Source organism: Coenobita brevimanus, chromosome 56 (genome assembly GCF_032717465.1).
Source record: "Coenobita brevimanus isolate Jiangsu-jjx chromosome 56, ASM3271746v2, whole genome shotgun sequence".
Lineage (NCBI taxonomy): Eukaryota > Metazoa > Arthropoda > Malacostraca > Decapoda > Coenobitidae > Coenobita > Coenobita brevimanus.
In genome coordinates this window covers 39,451,737-39,469,506 of record NC_137009.1, presented here as the reverse complement: position 1 = coordinate 39,469,506, position 17,770 = coordinate 39,451,737, and the positions used below count along the sequence as shown (strand labels likewise).

Genomic DNA, 17,770 nt, shown 5'->3' with positions numbered 1-17,770 from the left:
TACAGCAGCAGTAGTAGTAATAATAATAATAATAATAATAATAAAAGACGTGTACTGTACTGAGTGGGCTTATCATAAAGTTATACCTTTTTACTCTAACTTGGCCAAAAATTGCCTTCTCACTCTTGAATGTTAAGCTGTAACAAGAAATTGACACAAGAATATTATACCAGTCATGAAGAAGTGCTTTGGGAAGAATGTACAGCCGTAGTATTGCCCTTTCTGCCACTGAGGTGAAGTCAGTTGCAAGAGGAGGAAAATCCGTGTCAGGTGAAAGTGAAAGAACTATACTCCAGTCCCCCTCCAACCTGACAGCAGCTGAGGTGAAAATAGGCTACTGATCATTGTCAGATAAAAACCCACAGCAAAAAAGACATCATCAGTGAAATGGTTATAAGTTGCATTAAGTGTAGAATCGTTATAACATTTGTCATTCACCCCTGGCAGTGTGTGCAGTGTGTCATGTGACAGTTCTCAGCTGCTTCCTTAAATATTTCAATAACTGGAAAGAGCTCATTCCAAAGTACTCAGTCAGCGGCTATATGTTTAAAGGTATAGGCATTGAGAACTGGCTGTATACACCAGGGCAGCAGTACTTTTAAGAAGATGGGTTCGAAAGTGGAATTTAACCTTCCTAGGAGCAGTCAGTCTCTAGGGGGTTAATTCTCACGGGGGTGGAAACCCTAGTCGAGGGGGGTAACCCTCCCCACCCTTTCCCGGGGCGGGATAACCCGTAGGGGAGGCTGACCCCAGGGGGCGGTCTATGATCTGGTAGACTAACCACTGGGGGGGGGGGAGCTATGCTCTGGTGAGGCTAATCCCTTGGGGGGGTTATGCCTTGGTGAGGCTAGCTCCTTGTGAGACAGACATAGAATGATAAGATGAAAGAAGAAGTAGGCATCAGGCTAGTGTTCTTGCGTTAATTAGAATAAAATGCCAGAATAGGCGCAATCGTGAGAGGGGTAAGGGCGTGTGGTGTAAATTATATGATGGTGTGGAAAGGAGACTAAAAGACAGCAATTTCTTCCAACACATTTTATTACTTTAGGAACTTTTAAACACACCAGTAAGGCAACACTGTACTGAGAGAGAGAGAGAGAGAGAGAGAGAGAGAGAGAGAGAGAGAGAGAGAGAGAGAGAGAGAGAGAGAGGACGTTCATAAAGATGACAAATTAATGATTGATAGATAAATATAGACAGATTATAGTCAGACAGATAGAGTGGGGGGTTCATCATGACAGATAGACGATAAATTATTGGTAGATAAATAGAAATATAGATGAGAGAGAGAGAATAAAACCATCCTTTATCAGTAACTCTAAACCAGGTACGCTAAAACATATAAACCTAGAACTAAGTTATAACGTAGATACTTAATCAAGGTACTTTACGTATTGTTACCATAGGAATACTACTGAGAGAGAGAGAGAGAAGTGAGGTGGGAAACATGATGGAATTAGGAGGAAGAGAGACAGAAAGGGAAAGAAGGAATGAGAGAAGGAAGGGAGAGAGAGAGGAGGGGAGGGGGAAGATAAGAAGGAAGAAGGAGAGAGTGGAAAAACAAAGGGAAGAAAGGGGGTGGGAGGGAGGAGGACGAGGAGAAGGTGGAAGGGAGACGAAGAAAATAGAGGAGAGAAGGAATGAGAGAAGAAAAGGAGAGAGAGGAGGGGAAGGGAAAGACAAGAAGGAAGATGGGGAGAAGGAAAAACAAAGGGAAGGGAAGAGGGAGGGAATGAGGAGGAAGAAGAGATGAACGAAGGGAAATAAAGTAGAAAGAAAGGGAAAGATGGAGTGATAGAGGGGATAGGGGAGATAGGAGGGGAGGGGAGACGAGAGGAAAAAGGGAGAGAGTGGAAAAACAAAGGGAAGGAAGGAGGGAGGGAGGGAATGAGAAGGAAGAAGAGATGAAGGGAGGGAGACAAAGAAGAAAGTAAAAAGGAACAGAAGGAATGAAAGAAGAGAGAGGAGGGGAGGGGAGAAGAAGACAAGAAAGAGGAGGAAGACTGGAAGAAGAAAGAGAGAAAATGAAAGAAAGGAGGATGAATAAGATGAAGGAAATAATAATAATAATAATGATAATAATACAACTTAACCATACCACAATTATTCACTTATAGGCATTGAATTATAGGCAGCTCACTAATTATACCACTTAATTATTCAGGCTTAATTCACCCCTGATAATTTTAGGCAGGTACAATTATTATCCATTTATTTATAAGTATTCAGGTATATAGATTTTGATTATTAGGCCAAGTACTGTATTTTTATATATTTTTTATTTTTTTAGTAATTAATATAAACAATTATACATGGATCAGTATTTCTAATCATGCCCAGTTAACAATTATAAACATTTTGAGAAAGCAGTAATTTAGTTTTTTTATATGTAAATTACTTCGATGAACACTGATATTTAAGATAGTTTTTCAGATGTGTTAGTAGCTACCAAGACACATATAGATCATTTATATAGTTTGTTTATTATAAAATCACTTAGACTACAGATGTAACTATAAAATTCTTCATGCATATAGAAGTGTCCGCATATACAATAATTTTTTGTATATTACATAACGCGAGTACAGAATGTAATCTTCCCTGTATTACATAACGAGAGTACAGTACAAAGGAATGATAAAACGGTAAGAAAATGATTACAAAAAATACTTATAGTAGAAAAATAAAACTGAAATTAATATATAAAGAAATAGGTGTTACAAAAAATTAGTCATACCTTATATATAAAAAATTAGCGTTACAAAAATATTCACGAAAATGAAAAATACATAAAAATAGTACAAAATTATTGAATAAAAAAACTGCAGGCTCAGATTTCCTATGTAAAGTGTAAGAACTCAAACGTAGACAACAGTAATTCAGAATATTTAGGGGTAGGTGACCAGCCTAAGACAGTGGTGGCACTACATGAGAGAGAGAGAGAAATCCAAGACGTAGATGCTTAAAGGTACTGTTCGTATTTTTAATCGTAGGAATACCGCTGAGAGAGAGAGAGAGAGAGAGAATCTGTTAAAACGTAAATACTTCAAGGAACTGTACATATTGTTAAACCTAGGAGTAGCGTAGAGAGAGAGAGAGAGAGAGAGATCAGCGTTAAAACGTAGATACTTCAAGGTACCGCACTGTAGGTATTGTTAAACCTAAGAATTCTACCGTACTGAGAGAGAGAGAGAGAGGGAGAGAGAAGAAAAGAAAAAAAGTTGCTTCTAAAGTACTTTTGCTAATTAACAGAGCACCTGATCTTCACTCCAATGGCACCTTAAAGTACGGTACAAGTCTTCAGAAACGAATACACTAATACTGCGTCCCGGTGAATATCGTGTCATTAATTTACATGTTGTTTAATTATTTATTTATTTATTTATTTGTAGGCTCAGGTGTGTGGATAATTAGCTGTATAAAGTCAGGTGTTTGAAGGTTCAGGTGTTTGGATAATTAGCTGTGTACATAATCAGGTTTTTTAGTTTTTCCGGTGTTTGGATAATTAACTGTGTATATAGCCAGTGTTTGGATAATGTTTTTGGATAATTAGGTCTCTGGATAATGTTCCTGGATAATCAGGTTTTTGGATAATGTACATAATGAGGTGTTTGGATAATGTAGATAATCAGGTGTTTGGATAATGTGGATAATCAGGTGTTTGGATAATGTGGATAATCAGGTGTTTGGGTAATGTGGATAGCCTAATTAGGTGTTTGGGTAATCAGATGTGTATAGTCAAGTGTTTGGACAGTCAGGTGTTTGAATAATGTGAATAATCAGGTGTTTGGATAATGTGAATAATCAGGTGTTTGGATAATGTGGATAATCAGGTGTTTGGATAATGTGGATAATCAGGTGTTTGGATAATCAGATGTGTATAGTCAAGTGTTTGGACAGTCAGGTGTTTGGATAATGTGGATAATCAGGTGTTTGGATAATGTGGATAATCAGGTGTTTGGATAATGTGGATAACCAGGTGTTTGGATAATCAGATGTGTATAGTCAAGTGTTTGGACACTCAGGTGTTTGGATAATGTGGATAATCAGGTGTTTGGATAATCTGAGCCCTACAGTAGCCTCTAGTGCTTTATCCAGTACCTTATAACACAAACGAAATTACTTACAAAAATAATCCTTTTAAAAATAATAACTAGCTCTTAACCCTGCTTAGGATAATACACAGAATTATTTAGGATTATAAGGTGAAATGCCCTTAAGAGAATTAATTGTGTTAGATTTGGGTCTGTTTGTGCTCTTGTGTATGCCAGATGACACGTAATAATAAAAATATAAGTAATGATAATGGTAAAAAATAAAGAAATATATAACTAAATACATATGTAGGTAAGTGACAGGTATTAAAGTCAGTAATAATAATAATAATAAATAATAAATGAATACAAAAGTGACAGGTATTAGCCATAATAATAATAATAATAATAAATGATAATAAACAAATAATCAACGCATTAATCAGACCCTGAATAACAATAATGAATACATGTGAAAAAAATCCACAACTCTGATAAATATTTGCGAACAGGAATAGTCCCCAAAAGAGCATCAATAAAACAGAAAAACAGTACTAACATTTAAATCATAACCAAAACATAGCACAATTAAAAGAAAAATATTTACAGTTGGCCACACATGCACCTGGGACAGTGAGAGAAGTGGAGGTCTAGCTACAATTTCTGACGTTCATGCATCACGGCTACATGGCCATTTCAGTTACCAGTGCAAAAGTTAACCAATACTCCCAGTTGTTCATGTATGCAACAGGCCAACTCTGCAACTATCTTCGTCTGTCTGTATTTCCTACTGCCTATGACCTCCAGTCTTTTAAACGCAGTGTGTCCAGGCATCTCGAACGGATCGTGAATTTGGCTGTCTGTTGTCTTGTTTTTATTTTTTCTTGGAGGGAAGAATCGTGTGGGCTTCTGGCCTTTGGTTCCTTTTTCCTTGGATTAAAAAGTGATTATGTCAAGGTTAAGTGTACCAAATGCTAGACTTCTGCTACACTTTGATGCTGTACCAGGTTGATATGTTGCCAAGTGTACATAGTGACAGGGTGAAATTTGGCCTTTGTAAACTGTATACCCACTTCAATAATTTGACACATAAATCACAGACACCAACAATAATCTACCCTAGTATACATTTAGGTTTACAGTGTCTTAATAGCTTGTTCAGGTATTTTTTACCAACCTGCTTTATCTGACTGTGTTTTGGAATAAAGGTTAATAATAGTATGCTTGAAAATGAAATAGAAATGAAATCGCCAAGGGGAAAGCAAGTTCAGGTTATGACGATAATGTTCAAAGCTCGTGGCGAAGGGAGAATGTGTCTGGCCTCGCTAAAGAGTTGTTTGAACTCTGAAATGCGTAGTATTAGTAGTAATAGTAGTAGTAGTGTAGAAGTAGTAGTAACAGTAGTGTAGAAGTAGTAGTAATAGTAGTGTAGTAGTAGTAATAGTAGTAGTAAGGGTAGTAGTTATTGTTGTAGCCCTGGAACCATCTGAAACGTGAACTCGATGGAATGCTGGCTGAAATTGTCCTTCCCCAGCATTCCACCGTCCACCATTCAGGGAGGAGGGATGATCATATAACCGGCCAGTGGTTCCACCCAGTTATATCGGCGCCACCACGTGAAGGCGTCCCTCTCCACCAAGAAATGTGTAGCAGAGTAATGAAATGGTGTTCCTTCCATTTAATAACCATCCAACCCTGGTAACTTAACACATTCACCCTCTCCATTTTAACATTACACTCATTAAGCTATTATTTAACGTCCCTGTATATAATTTCTACTGCTATAACGAATACAAGTAGACAAATGAAGCAGGTTTGCGTTATATATATATTTATGTTGCTGCTGTGTCACTACAAACACTGCCAGTCTCCAACACATAGCACATTAACCTTTGATTCATCTATACTCTACTCTGAACCTCCTCTAACACGTCGTTGCGCATTCCAGTCCTATTACTCTAAAGCTGTATTTGGAGGTTTTGATTCCCCTAATGCATATATCACATTCAGAACCAATCAGAAATAGTGTTAAAGGATTTTTATGTCTATTTGTATTAGTATAGATTTAAGAGATGGAGTGTATAGAGATGTGATTATTTAAACGTAATAATGGCACGATTTTAGCTATATGACTTTATGTTTTGGAATAGGTAACTTCAAAATTACATAATATACCCGATGTACAGTTTAGATAAGGCAATCATTCAGTATATATAATCCAGGACTTGCATTCCCAAACAAACTCAGCCAGTACCCTGTTGTAACTTATTTGCTATTGCAGGACAGACAAGAGACACGGAAGGATGCTGCACTTTGCCAAACTTGGAACTAAGATTGGATGGCTTTAATTTATTCCTTCTGGATTCAACCCTCAAACCATCCCACTTCTTGACTGATGCACCATATGCTTAACCATGCTAGCAGCTAAAAGGTATGTCTACGTGGTATTACTTTAGCTACTCGAAGACAAATTTTCCGCCATAGGTGTTTTATAATTCTCTCCCCTGGCCATTCAGTAGTCCAGCAGAGCATCACAAGCAACAGTAGCCTGCACCATTTCCTCTCAACCAGGGCTTATCCCGAGTACTTCGCAAGAATTCTGAAGTGACGGATGGGTGGGTGAAAAAGTTGGGTAAGGAAGGGAGAGACAGGTCATGACTAGGCCAGGCCTGAGAGAGAGGAATGCCTGCTGTAGACTGTAGAGCGAGAAGCGTAGGTAAGGAAGGAAGGGACAGATTTTTGAAAAGGAACGGTAGTACAAGCCTATGAGAGAACAATGCATGTTTTGGGATAGTTAAGGATGGCAGAAACAGATCTTGACTAGCTCAGACTGTAGACAGTAATGCCTTAATTACATTTAGCTGGCAGCCATGGCCAGAAAGCATATCCCACCACTCCCATCAGTGTTATCACTTAAAGGGACTGTCTTACTCTGCCTTGATTGGATACCAACCTTACACTTTCCAACTTGCTGTCAGTGATGCTGTGTACTTGACCACACCACATCCTAAAATAAATGCTCAGCATTGCCTTGCTGGAAGGCAGGCATTCTCTATGTGTTTGGAAGCAGACCCTACATACTACTCATTTAGCTTGACAAACATCTCTAACCCATTTAGCTCGGTTGATGGGTATGTGTTTTGAAATTAAAGGATTGAAGATTAATTTGATTAGTAATCAAGGATATTCATTCCTGCCTCATAACTATGCTCACTGAATTTCATTTAACCACAACTTCAGGATTTAAGTAATGGGATTGGCTCAGTTCCATTAGGTAGTGAAGTACGCAACATGGCAAGCACCATTACACATTCCTCTTTGCTGTTCCCGCACAAACACATCTTAGTTACGACAGGGAACACATCGTGTGTTTGAAAATGTCGTCCCAACTTCTTGATTAGTAACTTGATGCGAGGATGACATTGGTTAGCACCGGGGCTCGGACGGAACGATTTGGATTCGCTAAGCGTTTTGTAAGCGCTTAAAAAAGGCATTTGATTTCTCTCTTTTTTTGTTATAATTTTTCCTTAAAATTAATTTTTATTTGTTTTTTTATATTTATTCTGTGGGAAGATTATTTTTTGGTGTACATTTAGTATTATTTTTGTGCATGTGTGAAAACATTTGTGCGTCTTAAATATACTTACTGTACACAACCTCAGCTTTCATACACACTACTCGCACAACAGACACCACTTCTGCTTCGTGCTTGGCCAATCTGAGGAGGGGTACATTATGGCTGTCACTCTCCCTTCTACACCACACCTCACACGGACTGACAGGTACATATATACCCTCCTAATCCATTTCATAAAGATTATTCTATTGTCGATTAATTTAGCAAGATTTAATGAAGCTTTGTCATAGTTTTAGATCAAGATATTACTTCCTCTATCTTACTAATAATTCTTGCCTCTGTACTAGAAAATTATATCCTAATGTATCTTTGTGCCAGAGTTTGTATACATTTTTTACTAAACTGTCAGTAATTTTACCTTAGTGTTCATTCGTATTTTCTTTCATGGATCTGCATAAACTTTTCAATAATCTGTCTGGAGTCTAATTATTTTTGCCACTTTTCATGGACGATATTATTACACTTGTGACTTTCTACCATTTTTGCCACATTCTGTGAACGATATTACACTTGTGACTCTACCAGGGATTTAAGTAACTATTATATTTCCCAAGAAGCACCTGATTTACCTTCATGCCTACTACAAGGTACTTAAACTTTCCCATTTTGTATGAAGGAAATGTATCTTTTTAAGGACATCAATATGCTTTTTTTTTAAATTTCTGTGTTGTAGCCTGCCAGTTTGAATACCGGTACGTTTCTTGTTTTTAGTGATAGATTTTAACTCTCCTCTCTTTAAAGATTGACCTAGAGATTCCGTACTTCTCCATTTCCTGTACTAGACCAAAGCATACTCTTCCAGTTTCCCATGCTACCTTTTCTCAGTATTAACTTTTATAGAGGGGAGGTCCTCATATATATTTTTTTCTATACAGCACCTGAGTAAGAGACCTTCATCCCATCTGGCCTGGAGAAGAATTAATGCAGTGTCAGATACGCCAACAGAATTTTCTTAGGCTATGTCAACAGAATATTCTTTACATCAGTACATTCCTTCTTCCATCAACAGAATTTATTATGCTTACAGACATCCGCCAACAGAATCTTAACATGAATACTTTCCTTTTTGTCCCAACGGAAGATTTTATGCTTCCAGATTTGTGCCAACACCGTCTTTGCATGATTACTCCTTCCTCCGCCCCAGAATATTCTTATGCCATCTAAACATTCTTACATCAATACTTCACAGCAGAATACTTTATGCCTAACTTCCGCCAACAGAATCTTAACATGAATACTCCCTTTTTGCCCCAACAGAATATTTCATGCTTACAGATTTATGCCAACAGTATTTGCATGGTTACTCCTTCCCCCCGTCAACAGAGGAACATTCTTACATCAATATTTCTCGCCACAACAGAATATTTTTTGCTTAACTTCCACCAACAGAATCTCAACATGATTACCTCCCCTTCTCCCTTCACCAGAATTCCCTTATGCTAACACACTTTCCATCTTACTTGAACAGAATTTCCACACCAGCGTCTCTTCCACGACACAAGAGGTGGAGATGATGCCACTGACTACTCCTCCACATGCCTTCAAGTGGAGATCAGACTGCTAGCGAATATTCCACCCACATCCACGGCTTCTCCACGCGGCCAAGGCATCTCCACGCACCGACGGATCTCCCAGGAACCAGCGTATGTTGTGAGGTTACTGAGTTTGCTGTTTGTTTGGGTTGTTGAGAAGTAACCAGTCAGCCAGCCACACTATAGGGTCATCCGGCCGTACCTGTGGGATAGACGGGGAGTGGTAGGTAGACGCAGTAAGTGCAGTGCTAGATAGATGCATTGTGTAGTGCTAGGTAGATGCATTAAGTGTGGTGTTTATGGTAGGTGGGGGCGCTCACCATCCACTCACTCGATGTAGTGCTGCTTTGGGTGTCTGCCCTTTCCACTCTTCCTGCCTTCCTTTTCTATCTTTCTTTCCTTCATTCTTTCCTCTTCCTTCTGCCTACGGGTGATTTTACACTCCCTGTTCTTTCTTACCTTCATTCTTTCCTCTTCCTTCTGCCTATGGGTGACTCTACACTAAGTGACAAGCCAAATGGTTTCCTGTACACCAGGAAACCATTTACTACGCTGGGTGGTAACCATATAACCAAATTATGGTGCCTTGTGGTTTAGTGGGTAATTAAGGTGCTCCAATCGGATTGAGCCTGTGTAGGTTTATAACCAAGGGATGGTTGGGGTTTATTGCTCACGTAATGCCACTCAGGGATGAGTGAGGCTGGTCACTCATCTTAAATGTCAGGTCCAACTTACCTAGCCCCGGGCTCCTACTCTCCTCATGGGGCAACACAGGTTTGGATGATGGATGGATGGATGTCGGTGGATGCATTACGTATAGTGGTAGATAGACACATTAAATGCAGGGTTTACCACATACAGCTCTTCTAGACTGGGTGGAATTGAGAGGCTTTTTATTTGATCAACTTGTTTCATTGCCGCAGTGTTGCATGTGTGTGTGTGTGTGTGTGTGTGTGTGTGTGTGTGTGTGTGTGTGTACCGTACCTTACACAGTTCAGTCAGTGCCTTGACCAGCGTGGGGGACACTGCATGGCTTAAGTACTCCTTGGCGCCTTCACCCGTCAGCACTGGCTCCAGGGTCACTGTGGGGAGGGGGAGTGGTTGCTGAGGTGGATAGATAGATGGGTAAATTGTTGGTTGGAATAGGTGAATGAATTGATACATGGATGGATTAATTTGAGGGGAAGGATGGTTGGATAGGTTGGTAGATTAAGATGGATAGATAGATGTGGGAGGGGGATGGATGGTTAGATTGATGGATAGGTTGATAGATTGATTATGGATGGTTAGATTCATAGATAGGTTGATAGACTGGATGACAGATGGAAGGATAGATATGGAGGAGGGATGGTTGGATAGGTGGATAGATTGTTAGGTGAAATAGGTGAATGCTTAGATAGATGGAAGGATAGATGTGGAGGGAGGGAGGGGTGGTTAGATGGGTGGATGGATAAATAGATAGTTGACTGAAAGAGACTGGTAGATGGATAGAGTGTTGGTTGGAATAGATAAATGCTTAGATAGATGGATAGTTAAAAAGGATAGTACTGTACCGTCACTTGCACTAGTGGTTGATGGATGGATAGTTGTGATGGAGGGTTAGTTGAAGGGATGGATACTCAAAAGGCCAGTGACAGTGAGGGTAAAATTGATGAATAGATGGTTAGATAGATGGATGGTTAGATGGGTGGATGGATGGATGGTTAGATACATGGATAGATGGAGTGTTAGATGGGTGGATGGATGGATGGTTAGATGGGTGGATGGATGGATGGTTAGATGGGTGGATGGATGGATGGTTAGATGGGTGGATGGATGGATGGTTAGATGGTTGGATGGATGGATGGTTGGTTAGATGGGTGGATGGATGGATGGGTAGATGGGTGGGTGATTAGATGGATGGATGGATGGTGGCTTTCGACCGAGATAGATAGATCGATAGATAGACACGCAACAACTCTACACGTCCAAAGTAATTAAGCTATTGATCAGTTGGAGAGAGAGAGAGAGAGAGAGAGAGAGAGAGAGAAGAAAGGTGGGAAGGAAGGGGAGGAAGAATGAATGGAGAGGGAGGGAGGGAGGGAGAGAAAGAGAACCAAGGAGGTAATTTTTTCCTACCTCCTTGTGTGTGTGTGTGTGTGTGTGTGTGTGTGTGTGTGTGAGTGAGAGAGAGAGAGAGAGAGAGAGACCACACAAGCCTTACTCCCTCTTAAATTATTTGGCTTACTTATAAAAACTTAAGACTAATTATGTAAGTTTAAGAACATGATAGTATCTATTTAGGTCTTCCTCTGTTACTTTCTCTCTCTCTCTCTCTTTCTCTCTCTCAAACTAAATTATATCCATCTCTCTGTCTCTGTGTGTCTCTGTCTCTTAATCAAGTCACTCAGTCTGCTTTCTCTCTCTCTCTAAATCGTCACTCAGTCTGCTTTCTCTCTCTCTCTAAATCGTCACTCAGTCTGCTTTCTCTCTCTCTCTAAATCGTCACTCAGTCTGCTTTCTCTCTCTCTCTAAATCGTCACTCAGTCTGCTTTCTCTCTCTCTCTAAATCGTCACTCAGTCTGCTTTCTCTCTCTCTCTAAATCGTCACTCAGTCTGCTTTCTCTCTCTAAATCGTCACTCAGTCTGCTTTCTTTCTCTCTCTCTCTTTCTTTCTCTCTCTATCTATCTATCTATGTCTGTATCTGTTTATCAGTCAGTCATTCCCCCTCCAATACTCACAATCAGGGAAGAACTTTATCTCCCTCTGAGCGCTGGTAATGAAATCGGAGCCTCTGTCTCTCTCTCTCTCTCTCTCTATTTGTCAGTCAGTCAATCAGTCAGTCCCTCTTAAATACTCACAGTCAGGGAAAAAGAACTTAATTTCCCTCTGTGCACTGGTAATGGAATCAGAGCCGTGAGCCGCGTTGTGGGAGTCGTTGGTGGGGCTGCCGTACTGTGCCCTCAGACTCTCCGGGGCTTCCTCCTTAGCCTGGGACACTCGGGTTGGCCCTAGCACCGTCCGCCAATGGACCACCGCGTCTTCACCTGCGGAGGAAGTGTTTGGGTTAGGTTGGGTTGGACTAGGTTGGATTGGGTTAGGTTAAGTTAGGTTTGTTTTGGTTTAGTTAGGTTTGTTATTAGGGTTAGTTACGTTAGGTTTGATTGGGTTAAGTTAGGGTTGATTGGATATGGTCTGAGTGGATTTTCGTGAGCTTTAGGGGAAGAAGTAGGGTCAGATGAGTTCCTGTTGATTGCACGAGGGTCATTAAGGAAGAGAGTCAATTTGGCGGGTTCTTACAGCCTCTCTCTCTCTCTCTTTCTCAAACTACTGTATCTCTGTCTATCTATCTATCTCTAAATCTATCACTCTGTCTATCTGTATCTATTTCAATCAGTTAGGAAATGGTTACCCCTAAAATCAGCTTTCTCACACGTAAACAGAAAACCCATCATGGCTGACTGTAACGTTTTGTACTTGTTGCAGGTTCAGAGCAGACCACGGACATACACATCGAAGCCAGTCCCTAACACAGCCCCTGTCAAGCCGCCCCTGCCACTTCAAGCCCCACAGCCCTCTCGTTGACCCTTATGACGATGTTCCCCCACTGTTAAGGCAGTCTCAGGTGGTAAGTAATAATGTTAAAGTTTGCCATATCTGTCAGTCTCTCTCTCTCTCTCACACACACACACACACACACACACACACACACACACACACACACACACACACACACACATTCGTGGGGTGGGCTGTATATAAAAAGAGAAAAATGAAAAAACACAAATGCAGGAGAAATAACACGAGACTTCCCACTGAAATAGGCCACACAACCATTTACTCAACACTCACGCCTTCCAGTGCCAGCTAAACCATGTACCATTTCGTTATGGTGACGCCTGTAGTATTTCATTAATGTTACTGACAACTGACTATCGGATACGTTTATATGAAGCTACAGAACGTGGTTAATGTTTTTGGCGTATCAGATAGTGCCAGGATATCGGGGGCCTAAATGGTGAGCGAATGGAAGCGTGGCCTATTGGGTTGGGCAAATTTGTGCTGTCTGGACATTGCTGCTTCTCACCCTGCCGTAAGATGGGAAAGGAGGTCCGGATGATGATGATGAATATAGACAATTTGCACTCCATTTAGTAAGGAACAGTAGAAGTGAAGGCATCTAAGGTTACCATCCATGTTATTTCAATCACTATAATGCCTCCACGCCCATAGGCTACAGAAGGACGAAGAACCCGGGCAAGTTAGGGTGATAAGACTATGGGAATCTGACCTATCTCATCCAGTCCTGACCTAACCCGACCTGTGCCATCCAGTCCTGACCTAACACAGCCTGTCCCATCCAATCCTGACCTAACCCGACCTCCCCCGTCCAGTCCTGACCTAACCCGACCTGTCCCATCCAGTCCTGACCTAACCTGACCCGTCCCATCCAGTCCTGACCTAACCCGACCTGCCCCATCCAGTCCTGACCTAACCCGACCTTTCCCATCCAGTCCTGACCTAACCTGACCCGTCCCATCCAGTCCTGACCTAACCTGACCCGTCCCATCCAGTCCTGACCTAACCCTACCTGTTCCATCTAATCATGACTTATCTTGACCTAACCCGACCTCACCCATCCAGTCCTGACCTAACCCAACCTGTCCCATCCAATCCTGACCTAACCCGACCTCACCTATCCATTCCTGACCTAACCCGACCTGTTGTATCCTCCCCTGACCTAGCCTGACCCTACTGACCTGCTAGTATGAGCGCCAACACGTCCCCCGAGGTCATGTACTGTATAAGGTCGTTGAAGAAGGCCTTGTCCCGGTGCTCCGCGTAGAACTCCTCAGCCTCTGCCCTTGTTAGACGCACCTGCCGACGCTGGGAGGGGGATGGAAATGTTAGTGGTGGTAGTAGTAGTAGTAGTAGTAGAAGTTGTTGTGGTGGTAGTAGTAGTAGAAGTGCTTGTGGTGTTGGTAGTAATAGTAGTAGTTAGTAATAATGGTGGTGGTGGTAGTAGTAGTAGTAGTAGTAGAAGTTGTTGTGGTGGTGTTAATAGTAGTAGTGGTGGTGGTGGTGGTGGTGGTAGCAATAGTGGTAGTAATAGTGGTTGTGTTGTTAGGAGTAGTAGTAATAATGGTGATGGTGGTGGTAGTAGTAGTGGTGGTGGTGGTGTTGGTAGCAATAGTAGTAATAGTGGTGGTGATGGTAGTAGTAATAGTAGTAGTAGTAGTGATAGTGTTGGTAGCAATAGTAGTAGTAATAGTGATGGTGTTAGTAGTGGTAGTGGTAGTAGTGGTGGTAGCAATAGTAGTAGTAATAGTGGTGGTAGTAGCAGTAGTAGTAGTAGTAGTAATCCCAGTCTCATCTAAGTGTGAACCCAGTGGACTGCAGGTTGAAGTTGCCCATCTCCTGCAGTCCACCATTCTCCTTTTGAGGGATAGGGAGGGAAATGAAGGACGTTTGTATAACCAGGCAGAGGAACAGCCGTGTCATACCTGTGCCGCCACGTGAAGGCGTTCTTCTCCACCACCAAATGGAGTTAGAATGGGGTATTATGGTGTCACTTAGCTAAAAAAAAAATTTCTCTATCTCTCGCTCACACACACACACACACACACACACACACAAACACCTCTTCTTTGGCAGTTGTCTCGTCCAGCATAATCATTCAGTTTATAAACAAAATCCATTAAACTGTTCCTACTTACAAAATCAATCAGTAAATCTACAAACACATTTTTGTAGTAGTAGTAGTAATAATAGTAATAGTTGTAGTAGTAGTAGTAGTAGTAACGGTAGTAGTAGTGTTGGAGATGGTGGTAGTGGTAGTAGTAGCAGTAGTTTACCATGCATCTTCTGGGGGATAGGGAAGGTGCGAGGTACATACAAACACATGATAAGTAGCCACAAATCAGTAAATGGCCATCTGACTGCCTAAAGAAAATTCCCATAATAATCCCAACATCAAACACTTCTGTCGCTCACCTCTACTATTGTGAATCCTTCGTCCATTATGATCTTCTCTATATGTGGCCAGCGATCCACAGCGTCGGGTTTGATCATGGCCAGGGTCCGCTGAATCTTCTCCATCTTGTACGATTATCTGGGTGCGCTGCGATTATCCGGACACAGCTTCAGTTATCAGGACACAGCCTCAGTTATCCAGGCACTGCTTCAATTATCCAGGCACTGCTTCAATTATCCAGACACTGCTTCAATTATCCAGACACTTCTTCAATTATCCAGACACTTCAATTATCCAGGCACTGCTTCAATTATCCAGACACTGCTTCAGTTATCCGGACACGACTTTGGTTATCTGCACACAGCCTTAGTTATCCAGGCACAGCTTCAGTTATCCAATGGCAGCTTCAGTTATCCAGGCACTACTTCAATTATCCTATCACAACTTCAGTTATCTGATTACAACTTGAGTTATCCAGACACAGCTTCAGTTATCTGGACACTACTACAATTATCCAGACACTACTTCAGTTATCCAATCACAACTTCAGTTATCTGGTCGCAGCTTCAGTTATCCGATCACAGCTTCACTTAGACAGCTTCTTGTATCTATATATAATTTTTTCATTCAAACAAAACTTCATTTATGGATACAGACCTCACTTATCTGAACACTTTCATTTAGTGACAGTTTCTTTAATTGCCACACAGCTTCATTTATTGGCACATGGCTTCATTTATTGACGCACAACTTACATTTATTGGCACCCAACTTCATTTATTGACACCCAACTTCATTTATTGACACCCAACTTCATTTATTGACACCCAACTTCATTTATTGACACCCAACTTCATTTATTGGCACAACTTCATTTATTGACACTTCCTTTATTGACACTTCATTTGACACAACTTCATTTATTGACCGAGAACTTCATTTATTGACATCCAGCTTCATTTATCTAGACGTAAATTTGGCTAATGACAAGGCAGCCTCACTTATTCACATACTTTATCATTTATTAAGGTTGGATTTTATTTATCTGGTCGTTTCCTTTATCTGGACAGGATCTTCATTTATTCAGATTTTTATTTATCACGACCTATTAATTCTGTGGCAAAAGTTTAATATTATTCGTTATTTCTGTTATATATATTTTTTCACTTTTAATTATTACTGCTGTGAATGGTTGCTTTATTATTATTATTATTATTATTGTTGTTGTTGTTTTTGTTGCTGTTATTTTATTTTTATTTTATTATTATTATTATTGTTTTTGTTGCTGTCATTATTATTTTTATTTTATTATTGTGATTATTATTATTATTATTATTATTATTATTATTATTAACTTTTCTTATCACTTATTTGGGTAGGTGGATAATTGCTTAGTTCATAGATGTTCGTGTGGTCTTGATAGTAAGGAGGATCTGAAAAAAAGAAAATCAGTAAGCAATCTGTCCATATATCTATCAGTCTATCTCTGCCTATATCTATCAGTCTGTCTATCTGTCTATCTATCTATCCACACATTGTATCTATCTGTCTGTCTGTCTACAAGTGTTCAGTATTTATGGTATTCACATTTCAGTCCTCCTTCTGTTGATCTGATACCCCTGGCCCCTCTCTCTCTCTCTCTCTCTCTCTCCACCTTCTCATATATACAATTTTCATATATCCATCTATCTATTATCTGTATGTCTGTCAGTCTGTCTACTTATCTATCTAACTGTCTGTCTATCCTCTCTCTCTCTCTCTCTCTCTCTCTCTCCCTCCTAATCTCTTTTCTCCTCTCTTTTAAGTCCCCCTCTCTCTCTTTTATCCTCTCCCTCCTTGCTGCCTCTCTTTAAATCTCTTTCTCTATTTGGACCAACTCGTTTTTCTCTTTATTCATCTCTCTCTCTCTCTCTCTCTCTCTCTCTCTCTCTCTCTCTCTCTCTCCATAATATACCCAGTATAAGGTGCCTAAATATATCCAAATCTTTCTAAATGTCTTTCTGTCTAACTATATCTGTCTATCTATCTATCTACCTTTCTGTGTGTCTATATTTGCCATATCTATCTGTCTGTCTATCTGTCTTTCTATCTGTATGTCTATCTTTATCTGTCTATATCTGTCAGTCTGTCTATCTATCTATCTATCTATATCTGTATCTGTCTATCTATATGTCTATCTATCAGTCTACCTACTTATCTATCTGTCTGCATCTATCTACATCTATCAGTCACCTGAAGCCTTAGTTATGGTAGGTGTGTCCACAGATAGATTTCCTCCACGTCACCCTGCCCGCCACCTTCAAGCTGCCCTTCCTCCAACTCACTCCACCTTTATTGACATATCCCTCCACCTCATCCTCGGTCTCTGCCTCACCACCTCACTCGCCTACACTCCTAGTCAGTCTCTTATCCTCCATCCTAACTACACTGTCCTAGTCACTGTCATTCTCACTCTCCTAGTCAGTCTCTTATTCCCCATCCTTCCTACACCCTCCTAGTCAGTCTCATTCTCACTCCTAGTTAGTCTCTAATTTTCCATCCTTCCTACACCCTCCTGGTCACTGTCATTCTCACTCTCCTAGTCAGTCTCTTATTCCTCATCCTTTCTACAGT

General features: G+C 40.6%; 1 protein-coding gene across 1 annotated transcript; it reads right to left on the bottom strand.

The window, feature by feature from the left end:
- Positions 1–9,132: 9,132 nt before the first annotated feature.
- On the bottom strand, positions 9,133–15,342 carry LOC145401782 (nucleoside diphosphate kinase 5-like). The gene is made up of 5 exons (XM_080273960.1): positions 15,178–15,342; positions 13,944–14,070; positions 12,045–12,230; positions 10,188–10,285; positions 9,133–9,405 (listed from the first exon to the last, which is right to left on the bottom strand). Exons 1-5 carry the CDS (start codon positions 15,280–15,282, stop codon positions 9,328–9,330), a joined length of 594 nt encoding a protein of 197 aa, XP_080130086.1. The 5' UTR covers positions 15,283–15,342; the 3' UTR covers positions 9,133–9,327.
- Positions 15,343–17,770: the final 2,428 nt, after the last annotated feature.

Excerpts from the sequence above, each read along its gene's own strand:
- LOC145401782 (XM_080273960.1), bottom strand. The coding sequence starts at position 15,282 with ATGGAGAAGATTCAGCGGACCCTGGCCATGATCAAACCCGACGCTGTG. Across the intron at positions 14,071-15,177 it reads AAGGATTCACAATAGTAGAG|CGTCGGCAGGTGCGTCTAAC; the intron begins GTGAGCGACAGA and ends TCCCCCTCCCAG. Across the intron at positions 9,406-10,187 it reads CACTGACTGAACTGTGTAAG|GTACGGCCGGATGACCCTAT; the intron begins GTACGGTACACA and ends TCTATCCCACAG.